At 43.7% G+C, this 25,215-nt stretch overlaps 1 protein-coding gene across 2 annotated transcripts in view; it reads left to right on the top strand.

The window, feature by feature from the left end:
* Positions 1–25,215, top strand: part of SLIT3 (slit guidance ligand 3) — a 393,886-nt gene that overhangs the window by 302,022 nt on the left and 66,649 nt on the right. For both annotated transcript variants that reach the window (XM_025205769.1, XM_025205766.1), the window contains one exon: positions 5,427–5,566. In XM_025205769.1, coding sequence (XP_025061554.1) covers positions 5,427–5,566 — 140 coding nt within the window. The remainder of the gene's footprint in view (positions 1–5,426; positions 5,567–25,215) is intronic.

The raw sequence follows: 25,215 nt of genomic DNA, 5'->3' as shown, positions 1-25,215 counted from the left end.
GTAGGGAAACATATATATTCCCCGTATCATTTTATCTGATTAGATATAAAGAGAATTTCATTGTCCAAAGCTGTTACTTCAGTGCCATCCACAAACTTTAAGCTTGCTTAAAAATGTAAAATCTTGAAGCTGAAAAGTCTATTGTATGCATACCTCCTAGTCCAAGGATAGATGAAGCACTTGGGGACTAGCAAGTCATTCCGTTGTTTTGCAGGTGCACAGAGTTATCTGCCAAAAAGGTTTGTTATAGGTTTCTGGAAAAGCTGATATTTAAAAAAAAAAGTCACAACAGCTGATTTTGAAGTATGATCTATTATGTCTGTATTTATTTTGTTATTGAGATACTAAATAATTTGATCTTAGCAGAGAAAAAATGCAACCAATAACTTTGAGTTTCCATTCGCTACAGTTCAGCCCTGAAAAATTATTCCAGAAATGTCATCATTAAGTTCCTTAATGATCTAAAGACTACTCAAAACTGCTCCAGTTAACAAATGAAAAGATGCACATTTCTAATAGCCAATTCAGAAAACTCAAACTGGGATCTGAAAATCCAGGTTTTTTTTCTCTTATGCCTCAGTGCTTCTGATAAAGGGTCCATGTTCTGCCCTCAGTGCCAGTCTTGCAACGCTGTTGTCCTCAGACTATGCCCTTCTTTACATAGCTGAATCTGATTGGTCTAGACATGGAACTGAGTAAGTTATTTTTGAGTTATTTTGGTGGTGCACAAGAAATTAAAAAAAACACATCAGAAAGCATAAAAAGCAGCAGTGGTTTACTTTTTAGTCACTAAATCATATCCGACTCTGAATAAACAGAAGAGGCAGATCCATTATATAATAACAACTCTCTAAGAATTTTTGTTCACCCCAAAGCCCTCTTCATACCCCTCTGAAAGGCAGCCACTTCTGGGATAGGGAATAGCAGCTAACTAGTGCTCAGCGTATTGCAGAACAGTGAAGAAAATTTTGGCTAGGATCAACAGTCTTTAAGAATGAGACTGCTGCAAAATCTGGAAGAATAGGCAGAATTCTGACCTATAGATGGTTTAGGTTTCGGTGTATTAGGTCTTCTCTATTTTACCTTGATGCTAAGCTTTGGAACACCTCCAAAAAAATAAGCTACACCCACTTGTTTCTGTTTTGTGAGTGGCTAAGCCCAACAATTAGGTAGCATAGGTGGCTAAGAGTGCATGCCCCAGTACTCTTTTCAGGCTTTCCCAGGATGTCTGTAAGAAAATATGATATCTGAGATCCAGGGGAGGTGCTCTAACAAATAACCCTGTAAATTAATCAGCAGGGGATTTTTGCCAAGGAGTTCTCACTCTTGGGAACTCAGTGTCCTGAGCAGTCAGATGAAACTCACATTTGGTGACCTTCAGGTCATGCTGTAAATCTCATTTTTTCTTCTAGGCTTTTTCTTGGAAAATATGTACAAATCCTCCCAAACTAGCCCTCTTTCACCATTGTGTTCAACCTAAGGCCAAGTTTTAGCATTTCATTTCCACTTGCAGACTTGTGTATTTGAATGCAAATTGAAAAGAAGAATGACATATAAATAATAATGCAAGAACTTACCAGATAATAGGGGGAAAAGGTAGCCAAATGTCATAATGTCGACACTTTCTTACAAAAATCAAATGCACCCTAATCCTATTATTTGTTAGCAGTTCCATATTCTGTAATGTAACTATTGTAAATCCTAGGATCATGGACAATGGCTGGCAAAATAACTGGCAACATGTTCTCTTGTTGTTTTCTTTTAAACTGAAAGAAAGATCCATGCTCCCAAACTGAGACCTTGGATGCCAAGTTGCAGCCTGGAGCTCATTTTTATGGCTGAGTTATAAACCCTTGAAAATGGGGTTTTGTAATGGAAAGGGGTGACATGATGAATGCACCACTTTATTTAATTAGACTTCTTTACCCTCCTTCGCCTCCTCTTGCCACAAAAGATGCTGTGCTAGCGCTTCTTTCTTATAGGCCTTCTGCAATCCCCTGGATCATTGCAGGGTCAGAAAGAGGACATTTTTTATTGGTACTAATGAGGTAGAGACAGGAAAAGAAAATATTTCATATTGATTTATTGTGTTTTAAATTGGATTGATCTGAGCAGCTTGTTTTCAGTCGTTCACTGTGAAGAGTTTCCTCTTCCATCTAGCTCTCCTGCCCTATGAATGACCAGTGTAGGATTGAGAGAATGTAGTTGCCAGTGTAACTTAGGTTTCTGTAATATTCCTCATTTGGACACTTCTTGTTGTGACTGGTTGAGACACCTGCCCCATCGCCCTGCTTCCTGTGCCATTTTTAATTCCTTGGATTTCTAATGAGAGTGAATATGTAGGTAGCCCATTTCATAGGAGAACCCAGTGTCACTTCTTGGGATCATGGTCAGGCAGGTGTAGATTGTGTGTGTGCAGCCATCTATGGTCCCATAGTTTGGGGCTTTTGTACCAGGTCCTCACTCCTTGGATCACAAAAAGAGAAGACAGAGCCAGCTTCATACCCTTGTATCTAATGTTATCATCCCTGCATCTGTGGCTCTTCCAGCTACCAAACCCTTCTGTTTCCTTGATACAGAACCCCAACAGTATCTACAAGTCACAGCTGTAACCACATAGCCATGCTGATTGCTTCATGTCCAGCCTGGACATCCAAGATATAAAACCACATACACTAGCTTTGCCTACCTCAGGAAATAGTCTTGACTCATTCAGCAGTGGTCAGCGATTGGTATAGTTGCACTGCTTTTTAAATGATAATAAAAAACCCCTAACCTTTCCAAAGCACTTTCATGTTTTGATCTGACACTTTACAACCTCCCCCAACACACCCCCACCCAAGTGTCTTTGCCCAAAGCAGTGGTTCTCAATCTTTTTAGAGTTCAGGCACCAAGGTTAAACTCAAAATACCCCTCAGAAAGTCTTCATTGTTAGTTTTCACTCATTTTTGACTACAGAAAAATAAGAGCAACTTTTCTGTTGCAAACAACTCAGAAAGAACACAGAGGGTCAGAATATTTTTGACACTATGGGTAAGTACAGACAGTAAAAAAATCACAAGGCTGAATCAATTCAATCTTTGCAGGTTAGTCTAAGCTGTGTAGATTGAACCAATAAGCAAGTGAACAGACACTCATTTTTTATTTCAGAAATGTAGCCACGTGCCTGCAGTGACCCAAGCCAGAAGCTTTGTGGGGTAGAGTATGCCTTCTTGCTCAGTGGGAGCAAACAGCTTGGGCCAAAGCTACCCCACCTAGCCTATGAGGGGGGGCTTACAGGGGAGGTGCAAATCATCCTGGGATGCTAGGGGACTGTGAGTTAACTTGAATCTGGGATAGAAGTTTAATAAACTGATTTAACCTAAGTCAATTAAGTCTGATACTACATCTATCCAGGTTTACCTTAAACTGGTTTCAGGCATTTTGAAAGTGGTTTATGTGCACTAAACTTCTGTTGTGTTACAGATCCGAACTGGTTTCAGATGACTTATACCAGCTTATGTTTAATTTCTGTCCCTAACCAAAAGATTCCTGTTTGAAATCTCTGGGTTTACCTTATGAATCATGTTTGTACACTTAACAATGCTAACATTGTGTGGCACCTTACAGCACCCTTGAAAGGATCTCAAGGCACCCCAGAGTGCTATAGTTCCCTGGTTGAGAAACATTGGCCTAAAGAGAGAGAGCAACCCATAGGCAGCTAAGCTAAATGTTAGATGACTTTCTGACTCGGTCAACTCACAAGGCTTACCAAAGTCTGGCTAACACCTTGTTCAGCTGACTCTATATTGTTCCCATAAAAGCCACATTCTGCTTCTCACTAGGGCTACGCAAAGCTTCGGGCCCTGATTCTATTTGACAGAGATTTGATGTAATTTGGTGGCTGAATCTCTGAATCCAAATTGAATCAGAGGACCCTTTAATCTCTCTGAATCGATTCGGAACCCTCCGACTCAATGCGGAGAGATTTGAAAAGATTCGGAGATTCGGACATAGAGACAGCTTTAAATGTTTTTTCTGCGTACCTCTAGGTAGCACTGGGTCATGAGTGCTGTGATGCTGGGGAACATGGAGTGGCCCACAGAAGCATGGGGGACTCCCCAGAGCGCTCAGCAGCAGACCTGGATGTGGACCAGAAACACTTCCAGTCCACTCCTGGGTGCCCCAGGAAGTGCATTGGGGGCCCCCCCGCACCCTCCCTCTGGCCCAGTGAGTGGTACCTCCTGGGTCTGGGGGTGGCAACCGGGGTCCCCCTGTGGCTGATTGCCAAGCTGGGAAGGCACAGGGGGGGCCCACAGCACGTCCCCTGGCAGATCCAGAAGTGGACTGGAAGTATTTCCGGTCCACTTCCAGGTTCGCCACCGAGCATGTGGAGGTCTCCCCCCACACTCCTGTGGGACGGTGCCTACATCCCAGCATCACAGCAATCATGAGCCACGCCTGCTACCTCAAGGTATGTAAAAAATCTTTGAAAGCTGTGTCTATGTCCGAATCGCTGATTCTCCAAATCAGCATCGAATCTTTGGATTCGACCAAATCGAATCAGGGACAGTGATCCAAATAAATTAATCGAATCATTGTCCTTGATTCTGGCCAAATCCAAATCGAATAAGGCCTGTTTCACATACACCTACTTCTCACCAAGAGCATCTGAAATTATTTTGTTTTTTCTTGGTCTTCAAGCTGTTGATTTGAGTAAAGCTTGTAATTCACAGTCCACTAGATAAACCTATCTCAGTTTTGGACTTTGAGCCATCCCTTCAACAAAATGAAACTTGTCCTGTCTCCTTTTAATCTTATCATATGGTGTTAAACGTCTTCCCAAACTGACCTATCACACAGAATAAATGATGTAGCTTTCTATAATTTCCACATAGGCCAAAATTTGCTTCACAGCCCATTAAAACTAGACTTCTTAATCAAATGAAAACTGAGCTTGAAGAAGATAAAATACTTAGCAAAGTATTTCTCAGCTGTGCTCAAGTCCTTGTAAATACAGGTTTCACATTAATACCTTTGTTTTTTTGGTTGGTTGGTTTTGTTGGGGGGGTCAGGAAGGATTATTGGTTATTTAGCTATGTTACAAAGGGTTGAAATACCTATTTAAGATGTGAGCTATAACAATGTCAGCAAGGGGTACAGCGTGATGCATGAGAGAGGATTTCTTCTGCCCGTGTTATAAACAGATGACTGCAGGCTGCTGGTGTCACCATTCACTCACAACTAGGGCCAAAAGCACTAAGTAATGTCAGTTCTACAGAACAGCAGACATTTACAGCTATGGCAAATTTGGCTGAAGCCATTCATCTGTGTCACCTTACACCTCATTTTAGTACTACAACAAAAAGAAGGGGGAAAAGAATCTGAAATCCAAACTAATCTTTGCTTTTTGGGGTTTTGTTTGTTTGTTTTTCTTCTCTGCTAAGCTGTTCTTGTCCTCTGGGATATGAGGGGGAGAGATGTGAAGTAAACCCAGATGACTGTGAAGATAATGATTGTGAAAATAACTCTACATGTGTGGATGGGATCAACAACTATGTCTGTCTCTGCCTGCCGAACTACACAGGTAAGAAAGAAGAACCACAGCCAGAGGGATATAGGGATCCCCTGGGAGTAGTTCAAGGAATTGCCATACTTTTGGGTACCCAATGAAAGCTGACCGATCACATGCATAGAATTAAGCCAGGTTCTGGGTAGACTCTAACATAACTATATTTATTTGTGCCTTCTCCATGGATTATGAAGAGGTCATATCTATCTACTAGAGCTATGCGAAGCTTCAGTCCCTGATTTGATTCAGCGGAGATTTGACCCAATGTGGTGGCCAAATCTCTAAATCTGAATTGAATCAGAGGGCCCTTTAATCTCTTCAAATCGATTCAGAACCCTCCAAATCGATTCAGAGAGATTCAGACAGATTTGGTGATTTGGACATAGATACAGCTTTAAATGTTTTTTCTACATACCTAGAGGTAGCAGAGGCTTTGAATGCCGCAGTGCTGGGGCAGATGCAGCATCCCACAGAAGCATGGGGTGCTCCCTGGCATGCTTGGCAGAAGACCTGGAAGTGGATCAGAAACACTTCTAGTCCACTTTCTGGTCCACTGGGAAGAGCGCAGGGGGGCCCCCCTGCACCCCCTTCGGCTCGGTGACTGGTGCTTCCTGGGTCTGGGAGGGCACCCAGGGTCCTCTGGTGGCCAATCACTGAGCCAGGAGACATGGGGGACCCCCCCAGCATGCTCCCCGGCAGACCTGGAAGTGGACTGGAAGTACTTCTGGTCCACTTCCAGGTTCGCTGCCAAGCACACTGGAGAGCCCCCTCGCACTCCTGTGTGATGCTCCATGCTCCCCAGCACCGCAGCTATCACAAACTGTGCTGGTACCTCAAGGTACGTAGAAAAAACTTTTAAAGCTGTGCCTGTGTCCTAATCACTGGTTTGCCGAATCAGCATCGAAACTTCAGATTCAGATTCAGCTGAATTGAATTGGGGACAGTGATCCGAATCAACGGATTGAATCACTGTCCCTGATTTGGGCTGAATCCGAATCAAATAGGGCCTGTTTCGCACAGCCCTACTATCTACCCTCTAAATCAAAGAGTGGGGCAAAAAGAAGGAATAGCTTTGCAAGGATTGTGCTCCAGCAAGTACGGCTGATCCCCAATTCAGAAGAATCAGTACTATCCCTAACTAATGATAATTCATACCCAGGGGAGATTTTTTTTCAGGGAGTAGAAAGGGAAATCTATGTACTTACTCACGTCGGAAGTACTAATTTCCCATGTCAGACATACTAAGCCACAGTAACTGCAACTACAGATGAAATATCTTTTAAAAGAAATACTAAAGCTCAAGGTGTGGTTATATAAATGTGTACCTCTATGCCTCTTTCTTTAAATGCCTCATAGAAGTGTTCCTAGTACTGAGCTTAGCTTGATTTTCATCTGCTCCAACTTTCAGAGAATAAATATAGTTCCTGTTTCAAATTACAGCATAATAATAATACTTGTAGAATAACCTTCATCAGCAGATCTCAAGATGAGATCTAATGAAGTGAGCCTGATGCTATTCCATGTAAATTATCTCCAGGGTATAGATGGGGAAACTAAGGCTCAGAGACCCAGAATCACAAAATAAACTGGGAAGAGAATCTAGATCTCCTCCTCCCCTGCCCTTCAATTTAGATACATTCTTACAAACTTTTCTGTAGGAGTAGGAACTTTCTTAATTCAGAAATCTAAAAATGTTTCCTTCCAAATGACTATTGGAGTGAACCCTTCACTAATCACAAGCTACCTAAAACCATCCTCCTCAGTAGTATACAGTGGTAAGAAAATACTCATGTTAGTTCCTATTTAGATGCCTTGCATTGGGATTTTTACTCTTTGAGTATGGAGCACTTAATGAAGGGCTTCTCATACACTGGAGTATATTACATATCATGGGATTTACGAAGTATCAAGTTTGAGTGGCTTAGTAAGTGAGAGGGAAGTCTTCTAGAATTTCCCAAACTCTTAAATGCTTTTGTGGCCAATATGAGAAGCCTGTGTAAATCTTTGGCTGGGAAAATCCTTATGACTTGAGTGAAAATTTATTAGAGTTTTTAACCATCTTTCTGCCAAAGCCTCTGCAAAGCTTAGGCTTACTGGAGCATAGTTTGGGGTTTTTTGTCCACCCTAGCAGGTTGAATTTAGTGTACTCCCTTAGAGTATACTTATATGAGCTACACATTGGTGATTTTAGTTAAAGTTCTTTATCTAAAGAGAAAAACTTTTCATTTACAAAGGGAGATATACTGGGGTAGGCAAAAATGCCCGAAGAACTGAACCCAGTGCACAGAACACAATCCTGGTCCCTTTTTACAACTTCACAGGAGGCTGTTATACTCTTAGGCAATGGTGCTGAATATCCAGCCTGTGGGGCCATGTCATCCAGCTCACAGGGCTCTCCATGGGCCTGGCAATTTGGCAGCAGGGGAGCAGTGGCAGCTTTAATTGCCTCGGCTCTGGAAGCTGCAGTAATGAATGCCACCACCTTTCCCTTGCCATGAAATGTCTGGATCTGTGTGGAGCCCTGTGTGCTAGATGACATGCAGGGTCACTCTAAGACTGAATCCAGCGCACAAGCCCAGATCAGTACACCAGTAGTACCTGTGGACTGACCCTACACAACAATACTGTGTTGGATCTGGCCCAGGGACTGACCTGCAGGACCAGAAGTTTGAGCACCTCTGCTCTTATGGAAATTACTGTAAAACACCAGGAAAGGATAGATAGATGGGACTTATCAGTCCCTGGCTTTGATTAAGAACAAAGAACATTTATGACATGTCAGCATTAGTTTGAAAATATTTCCTATTACCTTACAGCTCATTGTTATCCACATGAATGACCAAATATTGCCTTGTTATATAATCTGTCCCTTGGTAAGAATATACAAGTTTATCAAATAGCCACACATATTAAGTCTTTGGACTAAATTCTGTTGTTGGATGCATGACACACATTACATGTTATATTGTGCATTATCTGTGGTATAGAATATTAACCCTTGCTTCTATAGCATGGCCAATGAAATAGCTTGGATCATAACTAGGGACCTACATAATTTGCAAAGGCTGCTTAAAACTGTGTTTAGGGAGTACCCGTGCTAAAACTTGCAGCAGTTTCAAAAAAGGCAAAATGTATCTTGGTTGAACTAAATCTATGAGTACCCATAGTAATTTGTGAGAATAGGGTCACTTAAATTACACTGAGGTCAGGTTTTGAACAAGCAAGGGAATAATCATGCTCCCAATAATCACCTTTGACAACTCACTATAGCAAAAACTCTTAGGGTAAAATGCTGTTATGGTAGTTTAGAAGCCCATAGGTATCATCATTGCCCTTCTTGAGGGTAATTGTAAGAAACAGTTAAACTCCTGTAAAGGATAAAATAGCTGAAGTAATATGAGCCATCACTCAAAAGACAGGCTACATATACAACCAGGTGGAATTCAGGCTTTGTAGGCAGAAAAAGTTTACTGGGGCTGGGTGTACATTTGAGAGACTGGTTATTGTTTAATAGAGCTCCTTATGTGAGAGAAAAACAGGCAAAGAAACATCGAAGACTACATAGAAAAAGCAACAGGGAAGCCACAGAACACCATTCAGAAGTGTGAGTGTGAAAGAGAGGGAGAATGTTTGCAGAAAAGTGCTCGCTGGAGGTTTGAGTTGCATTTAAAGAAATACTGTGTAGATTCTTCATAAATACGAAGGGTTGCATCAGAGTAATACTTCAGTCCTTTGTTCATTTTTAGCCCTAATGGAAACACTTTGCAAGACCTGAAATCCTGGCTTACAGCTTGGGTCTAAAGGGGTAACAATTTGGCTTTAAAAAATGAGAGGGGTAACTTTCTAACTGGTAATGTAGTTACAATTAAGATAAGAGCAATGAAATCTCATGTTTTAAAAAGTAAGTGAATTCTGTTTCAGTTGGGAAGGATTTTTTTTTTCTCATATTTAAATGGCCCAGTGAGCTACATGCATTTCTAGTATTTGCCTTCTGGTCAAGCATGATAAACAAGGAACAAGCAAATACTGTTTTTTTTAATAAAGCCAAATATAAAGGAACTAGCCAATTGCCCATCAGGAATGACGGTGGGGAGCATGCAGGGACGAAGCCTCACGCCGCCCTGTCCGGGCCCGCTCCCCCTTTACCTCCTGCTGCTTGTGGCCTGGGCCTGCTCCCCCACTCCCCACTGCAGCAGCGAAGACAGGGGAGGAGTGGTCCCAGGCCCAATGTGGGGGAGGACCAGGCCTGAGGGTGGGGAGAAGTGGTGGGGGGAGCTGTGGGCGGGTGGGGAGAAGCTGACCTGCCGTAGTGGGGGGAGCGGTGGGCCCGGGCTGAACCAGCAGCGGTGGGGAAATGGGAGGAGCAGGCTCAGAGCCAACAGGGGGGAGGGGCGATGGGGGAAGAGTGGGCCTGGGCCCGAGGGGGGGAGGAGGCTCACTCCTCCCCTACCCTAGCCACAGTCGTGTCAGGCCTCATTGGGCTGGGCCTCATTGGGCTGGGCCCCCCGCACCCCCTCCCCACTGCCACTCTGGGCCAACTTCTCCCTCGGCTCAGGCTTAGTCCTCCTCCCTGCCCCGGGGTCGGGCCTGGGCCCACTCCTCCCCTCCCCACACTGCCACTGCTGCTAGCACACCCACTATTCCCCCAACTGGCCTCGGGCCCACTCCTCCTCCCACCACCACCACGTCGTCCCGCATTGGGCCCTGCAGGCAGCAGCGATGGAAGGGGGAAAGGACGGGCTGAGGCCACAGCCAGTGGCCTGCCCCATCCCATGGCATCCCAGCCCTGCTCCCCGCACCCTGCACTGCCTTCACCACCATCTCCAAGGAGCACCAGGGGGAGAAGCATGGCCAGCTCTGGTGGCCTCACCCCACACCCCACTCCATCATTGCCACCTGCAGGGAGCAGGGCATGGGGGGCGAAGAGTGCTGGCCTCAGCCCCCCGCTCCATCTGCTCTGTTGTCCCTGCCTCCAAGGTGCAGGGTTAGGGGGTGAGGCCAGCGCAGGTGTTCTTATCCCCCTTCTCTGTCCCCTGTGTCCCTACCATCATAGCAGCGCTGCACCACTGCCAGCTCCTGTTTGAACGCTTGTTAACACTCTGATTGGCTGTTTGTCAGCCAGTCAGAGCATGACTAAAGCATTACGGACAGACAGATTAAGGCTTTTATAATATTAGAATGTATTGCTCAGAAGAAATGCAGAGCATACTTTTGGGGACTCTATTGTGGGAAGCAGTAATTGTGGAAAAGACATAGGGGTCATAATGCACAATCAGATGAACAGGAACTCTCAATATGATGCTTTTGGCAACAGGTCCACTGTGATCTTTGAATCTATAGACAAGAGATTATCAAGTAGGACTAGGTAGGTTATGATCCCCATGTATTCAGGAATGGTGTGACCTATGCTGGTCTATTATGACCACAGTTCAAGGACATTGATAAATGGGAGAAGCTTCAGTAAGCAGCCAAGAGAATGGGTAAACACTGAAAGATAGTCCTCATAATGAAAGACTCCAGGAACTTGATCTCTTTCACTTCACAAAGCAAAGTTTAAGGAGAGATTTAATTACAGGATCCAAGTACTTTCACGGGGAACAATGGGCATCTTTACACATGCTCTGGGCTGAGGAAGGGGACACTTTAATTACAGCGGCTCTCAGGAGCCATCCTGATTAAAGCTCTTGCAGCATCACATGTATGCAGCATCCCACACTTCAGAATGGAGGTGGGGGCAATTTAACTAAAGCTCATTCAAAAAACTTTAATTAAACTGCCCCTGCCACCATTCTCAAGCATGGGGATGCTGAATACATGTGACATGGAAACTGTTGGACTGTGCTAATTGGCATGCTTTGGGGCAGGTATCTGGCATGTATATAGGTGCCCAATAATTTGATAACAGAGGGCTCTTCAATGTAGCATATAAAAGTATAACAAGATCTGAAGGCTAGAAGTTAAATCTAGAGAAGTCTGGTCTTGAAACAAAGTGCAAATTTTTAACAGTCAGGATAAGTAATTATGGCTTACAAATGGCTGTAGTGGATTCTCCATCACTGGCAGTCTTTAAATCAAGTCAGAATATTTTTATTAAAAATATGCTTTATTGAAGCAGGAATTAATTTAGGGATGTCATGAAGTTCATAGTATATCAGAAGTCTAACGCGATAGACTTCTGGATTTTTAATCTTTGATATTCAGTGTGTGTGTTTCTTCAGTTAGAGGGACTTGTGTTCCTATGAGGTTTGCTTGACCCATGGCTAGACCACTACGTTATATAAATATATACCTTTATAAAAATATAAAATTAATAATGAATGTGAGTTGAATGTCTTAGAAATAGGAACTGCTGAGAAAGTATGACAGTGTCTCTTGTTTTCTTTCCTACCACAGACACTCACTGCTTTGCTGTCTGTCTTGTGTGTTTTGTTTTACTCATGTACTTTCATTGGGTAAAATAACATAGGCCAGAAATCTTTCCTCAAGGACTAATTTTCTCAGTGTTTCTGCTTAAAATCCCTTGACAATTCTTTCCCAACAGTTGATCCTAGATGAAACCAGTCTAATTTGGCGAGAGAAGGAATTTCCCACGTTCAATGTCTAATTTCACTTTGGTTAAACTATTCTTTGCTCCTTTGTGCAGTTCTTTTCCATTCATGGATCTCAAAACACTTCCCAAGCACAAATTAAGCTTCATAGAACTTCAAATTAAGCTTCATAGGCACATACTATCTACCGATAACAAAACTGAGGGACAGGAAAGATAAGTGATTGGCTACACATCATCAAGAAATTCTGTGGAAGACATAGAAATCCAAGACTCATCTCCTCATCTCCTCAATTAAGGCTCTCGCCACAAGACCATATTTCTTTATTATTATTTATCAGTGGCTGATGTCAACCTTCTCAAATATGGGTCCCTGTGATTAAGCACTTTGGCTCTGTGACAGGGTACTTCATTTCTTCGGTTATCAGGAAATGCCCCTGGTTCCCCCGGGCAGCTGTCACTTGATGGGCAGTTTAACCCTACAACTAAACTGAAAGATCTACTTCTTCCAGGATAATTAAGGTAAGTTCAGCCCAGACCTGAAGCCAATAGCAGACTATACTCTGGGTGAATAACAAAAATAACTTGCTTGAGCCCTGTGTGGGCCACAACCTTCTCTTGACGTTCTTGATGCAGAGGAATGAAGTTCAATTCCTAGCTATAGACTTCAGGACAGGAAGCTACCAGTTGATTTGCTCTTTGTCTGTTGCCTCTTTTCTCATCCTCCTGGTCTCTTAACTTCTTCCTGGAGCTGATTTACATCTGGTTGTCTGGTTTAACACCTCTAAGTTGCTGACAGACTTGGGGTGGGGTGACGGGGAGGAATGCGCTCTACCAGAAGAGGCAGTGCGTTGCTGTGACTCGGCTCCACAGTGTCTGTATAGATTGGGCTCTTCAGTGGGGTTTTGGGGCTTTTAGCTAAAGCTGATTTAATCAGTTATTAGATAAAAGTGCCAAAAAGCCCCACTAAAACACCCAATCTCTACAGATGTTGGGAAATCTGGGTGCAGCTAAGGCGCTGCCTGTTTCCGGTCGTGTGCTGGGCTCGGTGCGGGAGCATGCCGAGTTCAAAGTAAAACCCTGTAGGTTTTTTTTTCCCTATGTCTGCAAGCAGCCTTGGTTTCCAAGTACTTCAGAAAAAACTAACTGTTAGCCCCCTAGCTAACAGTCTTAGGCCTCCATGACAAGGTATGTGGAATTCCCTCCTCGGGCTCCTCAGCATTTATCGTTCTGGCCACCTGCCTCTTCAGCCCTTTTGAAGGCCAGTGCAGAGACGTTCTCTGGTTGTTTTTATGTGGAAGGACACATAACTTGCTCAGGGGAAACTTCTGGTGCTCTTCTTCTCATATTGTTTTAATGAAAATGCCCAAATACTGCCATTCATGAAAGACTGACAGCTCAAAAAATTGAACCAAATCCAAACTGCTCTTTTAAAGTTTTTGAAATATTTTGGTAAAAGTCTTTCTTTTCTTTTTAAATTTCTCACACCTCTTCCTTGTCTGTTTTTAACCAGAAGCAGGAATTAGCAGTTGCCACAAGGAAGTCGAAGAGTGTTGGAAATTTTACTATACGGTAGTGTGGGGAGGCAGCTAGGAAGGCCAACTGTACCTTGTCGTGCATCCACAGATGCATTTCAAGCAGGACCAAGGAGGTGATCCTCCCTCTCTATGCGGCACTGGTCAGGCCGCAGCTGGAGTACTGTGTCCAGTTCTGGGAGCCGCACTTTAAGAGGGATGTGGACAGCATCGAGAGGGTCCAGAGGAGGGCCACTCGCATGATCAAGGGACAGCAGGGCAGGTCCTATGAGGAAAGGTTACGGGACCTGAGCCTGTTCAACCTCCAGAAGAGAAGGCTGAGGGGGGATCTTGTGGCCTGCTATAAACTAGTCAGGGGGGATCAACAGGCACTGGGGGAGTCCCTGTTCCCCCGAGCGCTGCCAGGAGTGACCAGGAATAACGGTCACAAGCTGGCGGAGGGAAGGTTTAAGTTGGACATCAGGAGGCGCTACTTCACGGTCAGGGCGGCTAGGGTCTGGAACCAGCTTCCAAGTGAAGTGGTGCAGGCTCCCACCCTGGGGGGTTTTAAGAGGAGGTTAGATGACCATCTTGCTGGGGTCGTTTGACCCCCAGTACTCTCTCCTGCCATGGCAGGGGGTCGGACTAGATGATCTGCCCAGGTCCCTTCCGCCCCTAGAAACTATGAAACTATGAAACTATACAGTCTGCTGTAGCACATTTTATTAAATGTATCCAAACCTCCTTGATCTAGAAACTGGGAAGAGATTTGAAAATAATATCATGGCCTACATTGAATAAAGGTTTGGGGATTTTTTTTTTCTAAACTAGATGGCATCCCAGGAGGAAAAACCTATAAAATTATTTTTTTGGAAAGGCAAATGTTTTCAAATAGTGTATTTCCTTGGGAAAAAACTGCCCCAAGCAACTTATATCACAGAAAAGCAACTGGAAACCATTTCTGGAATCACATGTTTGAAAGAAGAAAAAATGCAATTTTACCTTGCCGCCTCTTGGGATAGGCAGTATCACAGAGTTTTTTATTGTTTTGCTACTTTTAGATTGAATACTCTTCATTGTTTGTGCCTTATGGCAGCTCCTTTTCCTGGCATGTCTGATTGTGGTACTGCTGCCTGTTTGAGGCCAAGTACTTAGTTAAGCAAAATTACTCTGAAAGAAAGCTGTTTTGTGGTGACTTGTGGTTGCCACTAGTTAATGGAGCTTTGCTAGCCTACTTCACATAGCTAACCATTGTGGTAAAACGGTGCAAAACAATCTCCATAAGGGACTCCAATCACAGCAGAGTTAAATTTAGTTGAATCATGGCTCTGTGGATCCCCCCCCCCTTTCCATTTTGTGTGTTTTCTTAACTGCATGTGTAATACATACAAACAGGAAGCTTTTGGATAATGTGGTTTCACATATTTCTTCAGTAAGTTCACCAAGGATTTGGGCTATTCATTGTGCATCTGTGGCCTTAAACAAGTACATAACTATTAGCTTATTTTATAGCTATGGGACCCTAGCCATAATTAGCTTGAAAGAGTAAGTCATAGTTAGGGTTTAGTGTACATATCCTTTCATCCAAGAGTTTTGCTCTTGGTGGAAGTTTCCCAATTTTACTTACTTGGCTAATGTGAAACTTTTTTGCTTTGCATGCAGAAAGATTTTTTTTTTTAAAGAAAGAAATAATGCTTCCCACATGCAAAATGAGAGCAGTGGGGAGAGCTGGATACATGTAATTGAGGCCAGGATCTTGGGTCCGTTGCTGCTTGCATTGAAATCAGTTCAAGGTTTTCATTGAAAAAAATCCACACGTTTATTACTAGCTGATCAGAATACTGAAATTCGTTTTCCTGAGCCTGGAGGTGGAATAAATGATGTGCCTGATTCTTTGACAGTCAAAAGTAATGGATAGTGTATCTCCTTAGTACTCTGCATCCTTCCTCAGCTTCCGCTTGCTTCTAGTACTTGTTTAAGTCATGTCTGCAGTTGTAATCTGTAATGTCTCACAGAAGGTTTCCCTACTTTCATGACCCAGTACGACAAGTAAAACCCTCTGGAATAGTGCAACTATCAGTTTAGAAGATGAAGCACCTGCTTACTGAAAATAGAGGATTGTTGATATTTGGGACCTAACCTGTGAAACAATTTGTCCACAATTTGTGCCCAAACACAGTTGCTTTCAGAGCAAGTTACTTATCCTTACAAAGGTGCCAAATATAGGAATGTGGAAAGTCTGCTGCAAATCAACAGAAAGTCATTGAGGACTTGGACACTACACTGAGGGACATGCAAGAAATTCCATAAAATGATAAGGAGATCTTTCTAGGAAAACCTCAGTGTTTGAATAAGTTGTCAAGCAGAAATGGACTATAATTTATCTTCTGGAGGTATGATGACTACCAGTAACTAAATATTTCCATGACTTAAACTGACAGGTGTGCAGAATTTGGGCAAATGTGTCCAGTGTCTGTTGGGACTGTATCTTGGTCTGAAGGAATTAAATATTTGAAGAAATCTGTATTAATTTTCAGGTTATTGACTTGTAACCTGGCTGAGAATTGTTTGCTCTAATTTTTTACTAAATTTCTAGGATGAAAGGGATTGCTGATGTGCGTAGGCATTTTGTCCCTAATCAGGTTTTTTGGACAGTGGTAAGTAAAGCATTGATTTGTTTGCCCAGTTATGTAGTATCAATTTAAATGTGACCTTTTCTCTAGCTAGCTTGGAATAAGATTTTGTTTTATTTTTATATTTCATTAAAATCATTTTGCAAGACCCTGGTTTCCAGGTTCATTACAGTTAGGCAGACAGGAGTGAAGGGTTCAACAAACACAAAACTTTATTAATCTTACTGCACAAACCAGATTAGCAGCATCAGCTTGGTCTCCAGACTGGATCTAGTCCATGGGCTCAGTCCGGTATATGGGCTGAACATGGTAAGGCCTAATCCCAGCATGCGACAAAAGCTCAGGGCCCGATCCCAGAACATGACCATAGCCCATCCAAGCCCAACCCCAGCCCTCAGCAGTGGCTGGTATTGGCACACAGCAGCTGCCTGCCTGGGCCCAATCCCAGTGTTTGACAGCCACCCTCCCGGGACCCAGTGCAGCTATGTGGCAGCCACCCCCCCAGGGTGTCAACGTGTCTGGGACTGATCCAGCTACATGGGACTTGGAATTTGGCAGCCACTCCCCCCCTGCTAAATGTCTGGACCTGTGGGGAGCTCTGCACCAGATGACATGATTCCATGAGCCAGGGGTTGAGCACCTCTGTTTTAAACTATTAAGTGCTTTCCTTTACTTGTATCACTGCAGTGAGCAATAACTGTTGGTTTCTCAGTTCTTGTGAAAATCAGGTGACTTGTATGTGTGCCTAAATGTGGAGTTAGGAACCTAATTTACACTTTTCCTTTTGAAATTTTAGGCCCAATTTTAAAGATGAAAAAGATCTTCCTTAGATATTTGTGGGCTTCTTTACATGTGCTCCAGGGGAGTGGGGGGAATGGTACTTTAATTGGAGTGGCTCTTGTATATTCAGTGTCCCGCTGTATCTCGTGTATTCAGCACCCCACACTTCAAAATGGCAGTGGAGGCACTTTAACTAAAGCTTGTTTGATGAGCTTTAAAGTGTGCACACTGCCATTTTGAAGCATGGGGATGCTGAATACATGTGATGTTGAGGCTGCTGCAGTGTGCTAATTAGCATGCTCCAGCAGAGTCCATTAACTGAGTCTTCTCCAATGCACTGAAATGACAATGCGTTGAAGCAGGCATCCTGCATGTCTCAAGGCATCCTGAGTTCTTAAATCATTGACATAGGACATACAGTCTCTACATTATTTTAAAACTAATTGTTTTCACATGCTAGAACTTCTGATTTCAGGGTTCTCTCTTTTTCCTGCACAACCTGATTTCTTCATTAACAGCCCAGAAATGAGGGGTTTAGAAATTAGGTACTGTGCATTCAGATTAAATTTTTGCACCAAAGCCTCTTACATTTTTAACAGATGGAGCTGGTACACTTTCATGGCAACTGACTGGAGAATGTGCAGAAAGACTTTTGGCAGTGAGATGTATTTTTGTCCCACTTCAGTGAACAAGCTGAATGTATTGGGGCAAAATCTGGAACATTATGTCTAAATGTTTGACTCTGCCTGGCAGAGTATCATGTAAAAAAAAGATACAAGTTCTATGGACCAAGATTTTAAATCCTTCCCAAATACATTGCTTCTGCTTAGAACATAATAAAGATAAGGCCTAATGGAACCTGGAGATGAATCTCATGGTGCATTTCAAAACTTCATCAAGGATTGGCAAAATCTTTCCATAATTTCTCTGAAGTGTTCATTCTTCCAGTAGTCTCCACTATTGTGGCCCCAAGGGCCACAATACTGAGTTTTGGGCAAATTTCTAAATGCCCTCCTGGCTTAACTTTTTAGTTTCTCATGTCGAGAAGCACTGTTGGCCACAAGCCATAGGCTAGGTCACTATGACTGTTCTAGGTCATATCTATCACTGGTGAAACCAATCCATTCCAGTTTCTAATGACATGTTTCCTCTTAAATGGATGGCAACTTGGGCAACAGTGACCATAAGATGATTGAGTTCAGGATCCTGAGGAAAGAAAGGATGGAGAACAGCAGAGTAAGGACTCTGGACTTCAGAAAAGCAGACTTCAACTCAGGGAAACTCATTGTCAGGATCCCCTGGGAAGTCAGACTGAGGGGGAGAGGAGTCCAGGAGAGCTGGCTGTACATCAAAGAAGGCTTACTGGGAGTGCAGGAAGAAACCATCCTTGTGTGCAGGAAGACAAGCAAGTATGGCAGAAGACCAGCTTGGCTTAGCAGGAGACTCATCAATAGACTAAATCACATAAAGGAAGCTTATAAGAAGTGGAAACTTGGACAAATAACTAGAGAATAATATAAGAGCATTGCTTGGGCATGCCAGAATGAAGTCAGGAAGGCCAAAGTGCAACTGTGGCAATCAGCATGGGTCAACCAGCATGGGTTCATCGGGGCAGGTCATGTCAGACCAACCTGGTTGCCTTTTATGACCAGGTCACAAAATCCTTGGACTCAGGTGTCACGGTGGATGTAGTCTTTATGGACTTTAGGAAGGCCTTCAACACTCTCTCTCACCCCATTCTCATTAAAAAATTATGCAACTGTGGTGATGATGCCTACACAGTCAGATGGGTCACAAATTGGCTAGAAGGCCACACCCAGAGAATGGTGGTGGACAGGTCATTTTTGACTTGGAGGGATGGGGGCAGTGGAGTCCCCCAGGGCTTGGTCCTTGGGCCCGTACTGTTCAACATCTTTATCAGCAACTTGGATGAGGGGTGAAAAGCACCTTGTTCAAATTCGCGGATGACACTAAGATGTGGGGACATGTGGGCACACTAAAAGAAAGGGACAGGCTACAACTAGATCTGGACAGGTTACAGGGGTGGGCAGATGAGAATAGGATGGGATTCAGTACTGACAAGTGCAGGGTGCTGCACCTAGGGAGAAAGAGCCAGCAGGATAGGCTGGAGGACTATAGGCTGGAGGACTACCTTCTCATCAGCACAGTGGCAGAAAGGGATCTTGGAGTCATTATTGATTGCAAGATGAACATGGGCCAATAGTGTGAGGACGTGATCAGGAAGGTTAACCACACCTTGTCATGCATCCTCAGATGCATCATGAGCATGTCTAAGAAGGTGATCCTCCCCCTCTATGTGACATTGGTCAGGCCGCAGTTGGAGTACTGTGTTCAGTTCTGGGTGCCGCACTTCAGGAAGGATTTGGACAGCATCGAGAGGGTCCAGAGGAGGACCACCTGCATGATCAGGGGGCAGCAGCCTCTCTCTACGAAGAGAGGCTATGGGATCTGAACCTGTTCAACCTCCACAAGAGAAGGCTGAGAGGGGACCTGGTGGCTGTCTATAAACTTACCAGGGGGGACCTGCGGGGAACGGGAGAGTCCCTGTTCCTCCAGACACTACCAGGAGTAACTAAGAATAATGGCCACAAGTTGTTGAGAGTAAGTTCAGGCTAGACTACTTCACAGTCAAGGTGGCTAGGATCTGGAACCACCTTGCAAGGGAAGTGGTGCTCGCTCCTATCCTGGGGGTCTTCACAAGTAGGCTAGATGATCATCTAGCCTGGGTCATTTAACCCCAGCATTCTTTCCTGCCCATGGTAAGGGGGCGGACTTGATCTGCTTAGGTCCCTTCTGACCCTACAAACTATGAAACTATGAACTGGAGTTGTAGCTAGCAAGGGATGTAAAGGGTAACAAGAAGGGTTTCTACAAGTATGTCAGTAGCAAGAGAAGAATCAGGGAGAAAGTGTGGGTCCCTTACTGAATAAGGGAAGCACCTTTGTTACAGAGGATGCAGAAAAGGCTGAAGTGTTCAATGCCCTTTTTGCCTCTGTCTTCACAGTTGAGGGCAGCTCCCTGACTACTGCACTGGGCAGCACAGTTTGGACAGGAGATGAGCAGCCCTCTGTGGTGAAAGAACAGTTTAGGGACTACTTCAAAAAGCTGGATGTGAAACAAGTCCATGGGGCAGGATGGGATGCACCTGATGGGGCTGAGGGAGTTGGCTGATGTGATTGCAGAGCCACTGGCCATCATCTTTGAAAACTCATGGTGATCAGGAGAGGTCCCGGGTGATTGGAAAAGGGAAAACATAGTGCCCATATTTAAAAAAGGGAAAAAGGAGGATCCGAGTAATTACAGACCAGTCAGCCTCACCTCAGTCCTTGCAAAAATTGTGTAGCAGATCCTCAGTGAATCCATTTCTAAGCACTTGGAGGAGAAAAGGGTGATTAGGAAGAGTCAGTATGGATTCACAAAGGGCAAACCATGCCTGACCAAACTGATTGCCTTCCATGATGAAGTGACTGGCTCTGTGGATGCAGGGAGAACGGTGGGTATGGTGCACCTTGATTTTAGCAAGGCTCCAACAACATTCTCGCAGGCAAGCTAAGGAAGTATAAGTTGGATTAATAGACTATAAGGTGGACAGAAAATTGGCTGGAGCATTGGGCTTAGAGAGTAGTAATCAATGGGTTGATGTTTGGTTGGCATCCTGTATCAAGTGCAGTACCCAGGGGTCAGTCCGGGGGGAGGAGAGGGGAGCGGTTTTGTTCTAAGCAGCTAAGCAGCAGCTCTGCAGAAAAGGACCTAGGGGTTACAGTGGACAATAAGCTGAATATGATTCAGCACTGTGCCCTTGTTGCCAGGAAGACTAACAGCATACTGGGCTGCATTGGTAGGTGTGTTGCCAGCAGGTCAAGGGAAGTAATTATTCCCCTCTGTTCAGCACTGGTGAGGCCACATCTGGAGTACTGTGTTCAGTTTTGGGACTCCACTACAAAAAGGATATGGACAAATTGGAGAGAGTCCATCAGTGGAACAGGTTACCCAGAGAGATAGTGAAAGCTTCATCCTTGGGGGTTATCAAAACCTGGATAGACAAAGCTTTGGCTGGGGTGATCTAGTTGGGGCTGGTCCTACTTTGAGCAGGAGGTTGGACTAGATGACCTCCTGAGGTCCCTTCCAACCCTAACTTTCAATGATTTTGTTATTCTGTAATTGCTGAGGGCTATTTAAATTTTTGCATAGGCACTAAGTTTGTAAAATGTAAAGGAGAAGAGGACAAAGCAAAGGGATTATAGAATCACTTTTTGGAACATTAGTAGCTAGTAGATATCTGAAGAGTAACTTCTCACTAAAACTACTGCAGTGTAGTCATTTCTTGTGGGTGTAGCCAGAGGTGCTAGGATCCCTTTGGCCCACCCAGAACAGTTAAGGTAACACCTTATTTAACAATTTAAATATATTTCTTTTCACTTTGTAGGCTGTAAAAATTACCCCAGTGGATAAAGGTTATTCTGGGTTGTGTTACATGTTACAGATTAGCACATGTAAGGAATGATACATAGCATTAAAGTTAGCATATGCTGTGAGTAGTTGCATGTGAAGGGTTAATACTGTCTTGAAGGGCCCTTCTACATGTGCGGGCAAAAGCATGATGTGGTCTAATGCACAATCCACATAGTCGGACCATGCTGTCACTGCTGCAAGATCCTAGCCCTGGCCCCAGAGCAGCTCTCCACCCAGCCATATGCCCTGCCAGTGCTGCTAGGGTTGGTCTCCATGGAAACCCTGGCCCCGTGCTGTCATGGCCCTGCTGCTGCTGGGGTCTTCATGGAAACTGGATGCAGTGACATGGGCAGGGGGTCCTGGGAAATGGAGTCCAGCCACCAGCTTGATCCTCCATTTTGCCCACCCCTGAGCTAGAGTGATTTTCTCTTCTGGGTTTGACATGATCTTAATCCAGTGCCCACTAAAATGCACTTCAAATCCCATTCAATCTCCCACATGTGGATGAAAAGGAAGGATTTTTGATTTGGAGTAGAAGACTTGTGGTTGATTGGTGACAAGATTAACTTTAACTCATTTCGTTTTTGTTTTTTAATACCTGTTTGCACCTGGAGATGGTATTTGCCTGGAGGAGGCTGGTTGGAATGCCATTGTTTGTAGTTGTCTTGGATTCATGTATTTTATAGGCCACTAACTGATGTTCAGTTCAGTTAAAGGCACAATGGGAAATGATCTGCAATTCCAACAGTTGCATTTACTGCCATGCCATTTGTGCATGCAGGAGGCACGATTGTAGGATTGGGGATCAGATCCCAAACCTACCCTGTTGCTGGTGCGGGGGGAGCTGGGAATCATGATGTCCTGCACCAGTAAGTAGTAAGCCAGGTACTTGGTGCTCCCATGGCTGAGAGCATCTGTCATCTGATCAATGCTCCCAACCTTTCTCTCAGGTGGATTGTCATGACTGAGAGCATCACTCAGCTGACTGGCACTCCCCACCTTTGGAGCACACCAGTGTCTTGAAGGACTCTGATGTGCTCCCTAGGCTGGACATGCTGATCATCCCTGGTCACATGTTCAATTTAAGGTGCTATGGGAACCAGCCATAAAGTTATTACACAAAATGTGTGTCATAACTGTGGTTTATTCCCTGTTTTATCACACCATTAATTGGATGAATGCAGCCATGTTGCTACTTAAGATGTGATTAACTGGCTAATCATGTCTTAAGCATAGCATCTGCTACAGGCCTTAGTGAGATCGAATGAAACATTTGTGACAGGTTTTTTATAAAGTTGTGTGATGCCCCCGCATGTCTGTCTAGTCTTAGTGTGAAAATCTGAATAAATAACAAAATGCTAAGTGTTATTTTGAACCCAATACAGCTATTCAAAGAGAAACCTGGAATAGACGTTTAATTGCTATCATAACTAGAAGTCCAAAGCCATTCACAAAAAGAAGGAAGGGTCAGATTTTTCCTTCAGATACACACAGGGAAACGGCCAATGAATTTTGTATACCCATTTCTGACGGCAGATTTTGATCCAAAATTTTTTCTGACTGAAGAAAACATAAGAAACACTCTGTATAGCTCTTGCCATGGGTACTGCTATTTAGAAGGTGTTTTATTTCCCTACCATGCTGTCTGCCACCCCGAGAGCACTGGGAATGCCTGCTTTAATGTATCAACATGACTTTTCTTCCCCTAGACGAGGTTGCCTCAGTTGTACAGCATACCCAAAGGAATTGTGGAAATGTCGACATTTGTAACAGGATTATTAAAAACAACAGAAAAGAGCCTAAAACATTCCAAGTTTTCTGTGAAAAACAATAAATTTCTTGGATGCTGTGTCTGGTACCAAGCCTGAAATCCTCCTAAATTTTGATAGTGGAGTAATCAACATGGCATAATGAATCATATTATTTGACAAGAGTATACATTTGAGGAGATTTTTTTCCTGGATTTCAATGCATTTGTCCATTTTCCAAGCCTGCTGAGAAGAATACTTTCAGAAGAATTATTTCCCTTTGAGAGCTTGCACCACTATTTTGATTTTTCTCAAAAGTCTGTTTTTCTTTGAAAAAAAAGCTTTTATGTATCTTTTAGCAAAGTTACAGCTGAAGAAATCCATCTACAATTTATTCTATTAACAAACGAAAAGATACTTTACAAAAGCATACTTCTAGGCTTTAGATCTTTGAGTTCCTTTTAAGTTGCCATCCAGTTAAAAGTTCTGTGGTCTTTATTTTTTAAGAATATATGTGATATTTCATGCTGACTAGAAAGATAAAGAAAAGGAAAGCTGAGGAGATTTGAATGAGGCCATGGCAAGTTCTGACCTGCCCACATTATTTTTTTGTGTCTGCTGTCTAACTTAGGTTGTGGGTTTGCTTTATTTATTAGGGGTATTTGAAGGTAAAAGTAAACCTCCTGTTCTCTTGCTTCTAAAAATGTTAGTAAATGTCCTCAGCAACAATTTCAGTCAGGCTGGTGACATGTTCTTACTTGCTTTGAAGGAGGAGTTAAGTACAGTAGCAAATGTCCAAAACTCAAGCCCAGCAGAATATTTGCATCCATTTTACCAGATTTCTAAGTATGCAAATACAGGAAACTTTTCCACTGAAATATCACCGTTCCCAAGCTGGATTGCAGATTTTTTATTTGTCCAAGTTATTTCAAATTCAGTGCTGTAAAAGAGCCAGGTAAGAAGTAGTAGTAATTGCTAAAATTACATTAAGGGGTTCCCCTGTTGCCTCTTCTGGTTAGGAACAGACATTACACATAAACCGGTTTAAGTGATCAGAAACTGGTTTAAACCTGTAACAGAACAGATGTGCAGTGCACATAAACCAGTTTGAAAATGGCTGAAACTGGTTTGAGATAAACCTAGTTGAATGTAGTATCAGACTTAACTGATTTGGTTCAAACTGGTTTATGCAATGTCTGTCCCAACCCCTTCCTGGTTTAAGATAAATCAGACTCCCCCCAGCATCCCGGCATGCTTTCTGGGCTGGGTGGGGCTCTCTGCTCCACAGCAGGGCTGACCCCTTCCCTCTGCTCCCTGGCTGCAGCTCCTGCAGAGACTGTAGGCTGCTTCCCTCCTCCCCCCTCACCACTCCCTGCTAAGCAGGAATTCCCGCCTCCCTTTGCTTTGATGAGAGGTGTCTGTGTATTAGCTAGCAGACCATATGCTGACTGTGGTCCATGCTGAGTCAACAGGTAGAACCAACAGGTAGCTGGTAATATCCCTCTGTTGTTTTCTTAATGGGGTGATAAACACTGTGTTATTAGTTCCCTACTGCGCTAATCAGAGCATCCTGCCAGGGCCTGGCTATGCCTCCCCTCAGCTCAGTGCCCTGGAAGGGAAGGGAGGGCTGCTCATGTGCACACTGGCTTCTAGCCTGAGCCACTGCAGGCATGTGGGATGTCTGTGTAGTTACAAAGTGATTCAGCCTAGCCAGGTTAGACTAACATGCAAAGATTGAATCAATTCAGGCTCAGGCTTTTTGAATGTCTGTCCCTAGCCTCTGACTCCAAGACAGCTAATTCATCTTATGGTTACAAATTTTTGCTGTTTAATGGCTCCTTTACATATGCAAGGAGGCTGCTCCAATGCGTTGTAATTACTTGATTAATCGAGTCTAGCATCACATGTACCAGCGTCCCCACACTGAAAAATGGCAGCGGGGGGACCTTTACCCCTAAAAAGACCCCGC

Source organism: Alligator sinensis, unplaced genomic scaffold (genome assembly GCF_000455745.1).
Source record: "Alligator sinensis unplaced genomic scaffold, ASM45574v1 scaffold7_1, whole genome shotgun sequence".
Classification (NCBI taxonomy): domain Eukaryota; kingdom Metazoa; phylum Chordata; order Crocodylia; family Alligatoridae; genus Alligator; species Alligator sinensis.
The sequence above is the reverse complement of the archived record's forward strand: the minus strand, read 5'-3'. Positions and strand labels throughout refer to the sequence as shown.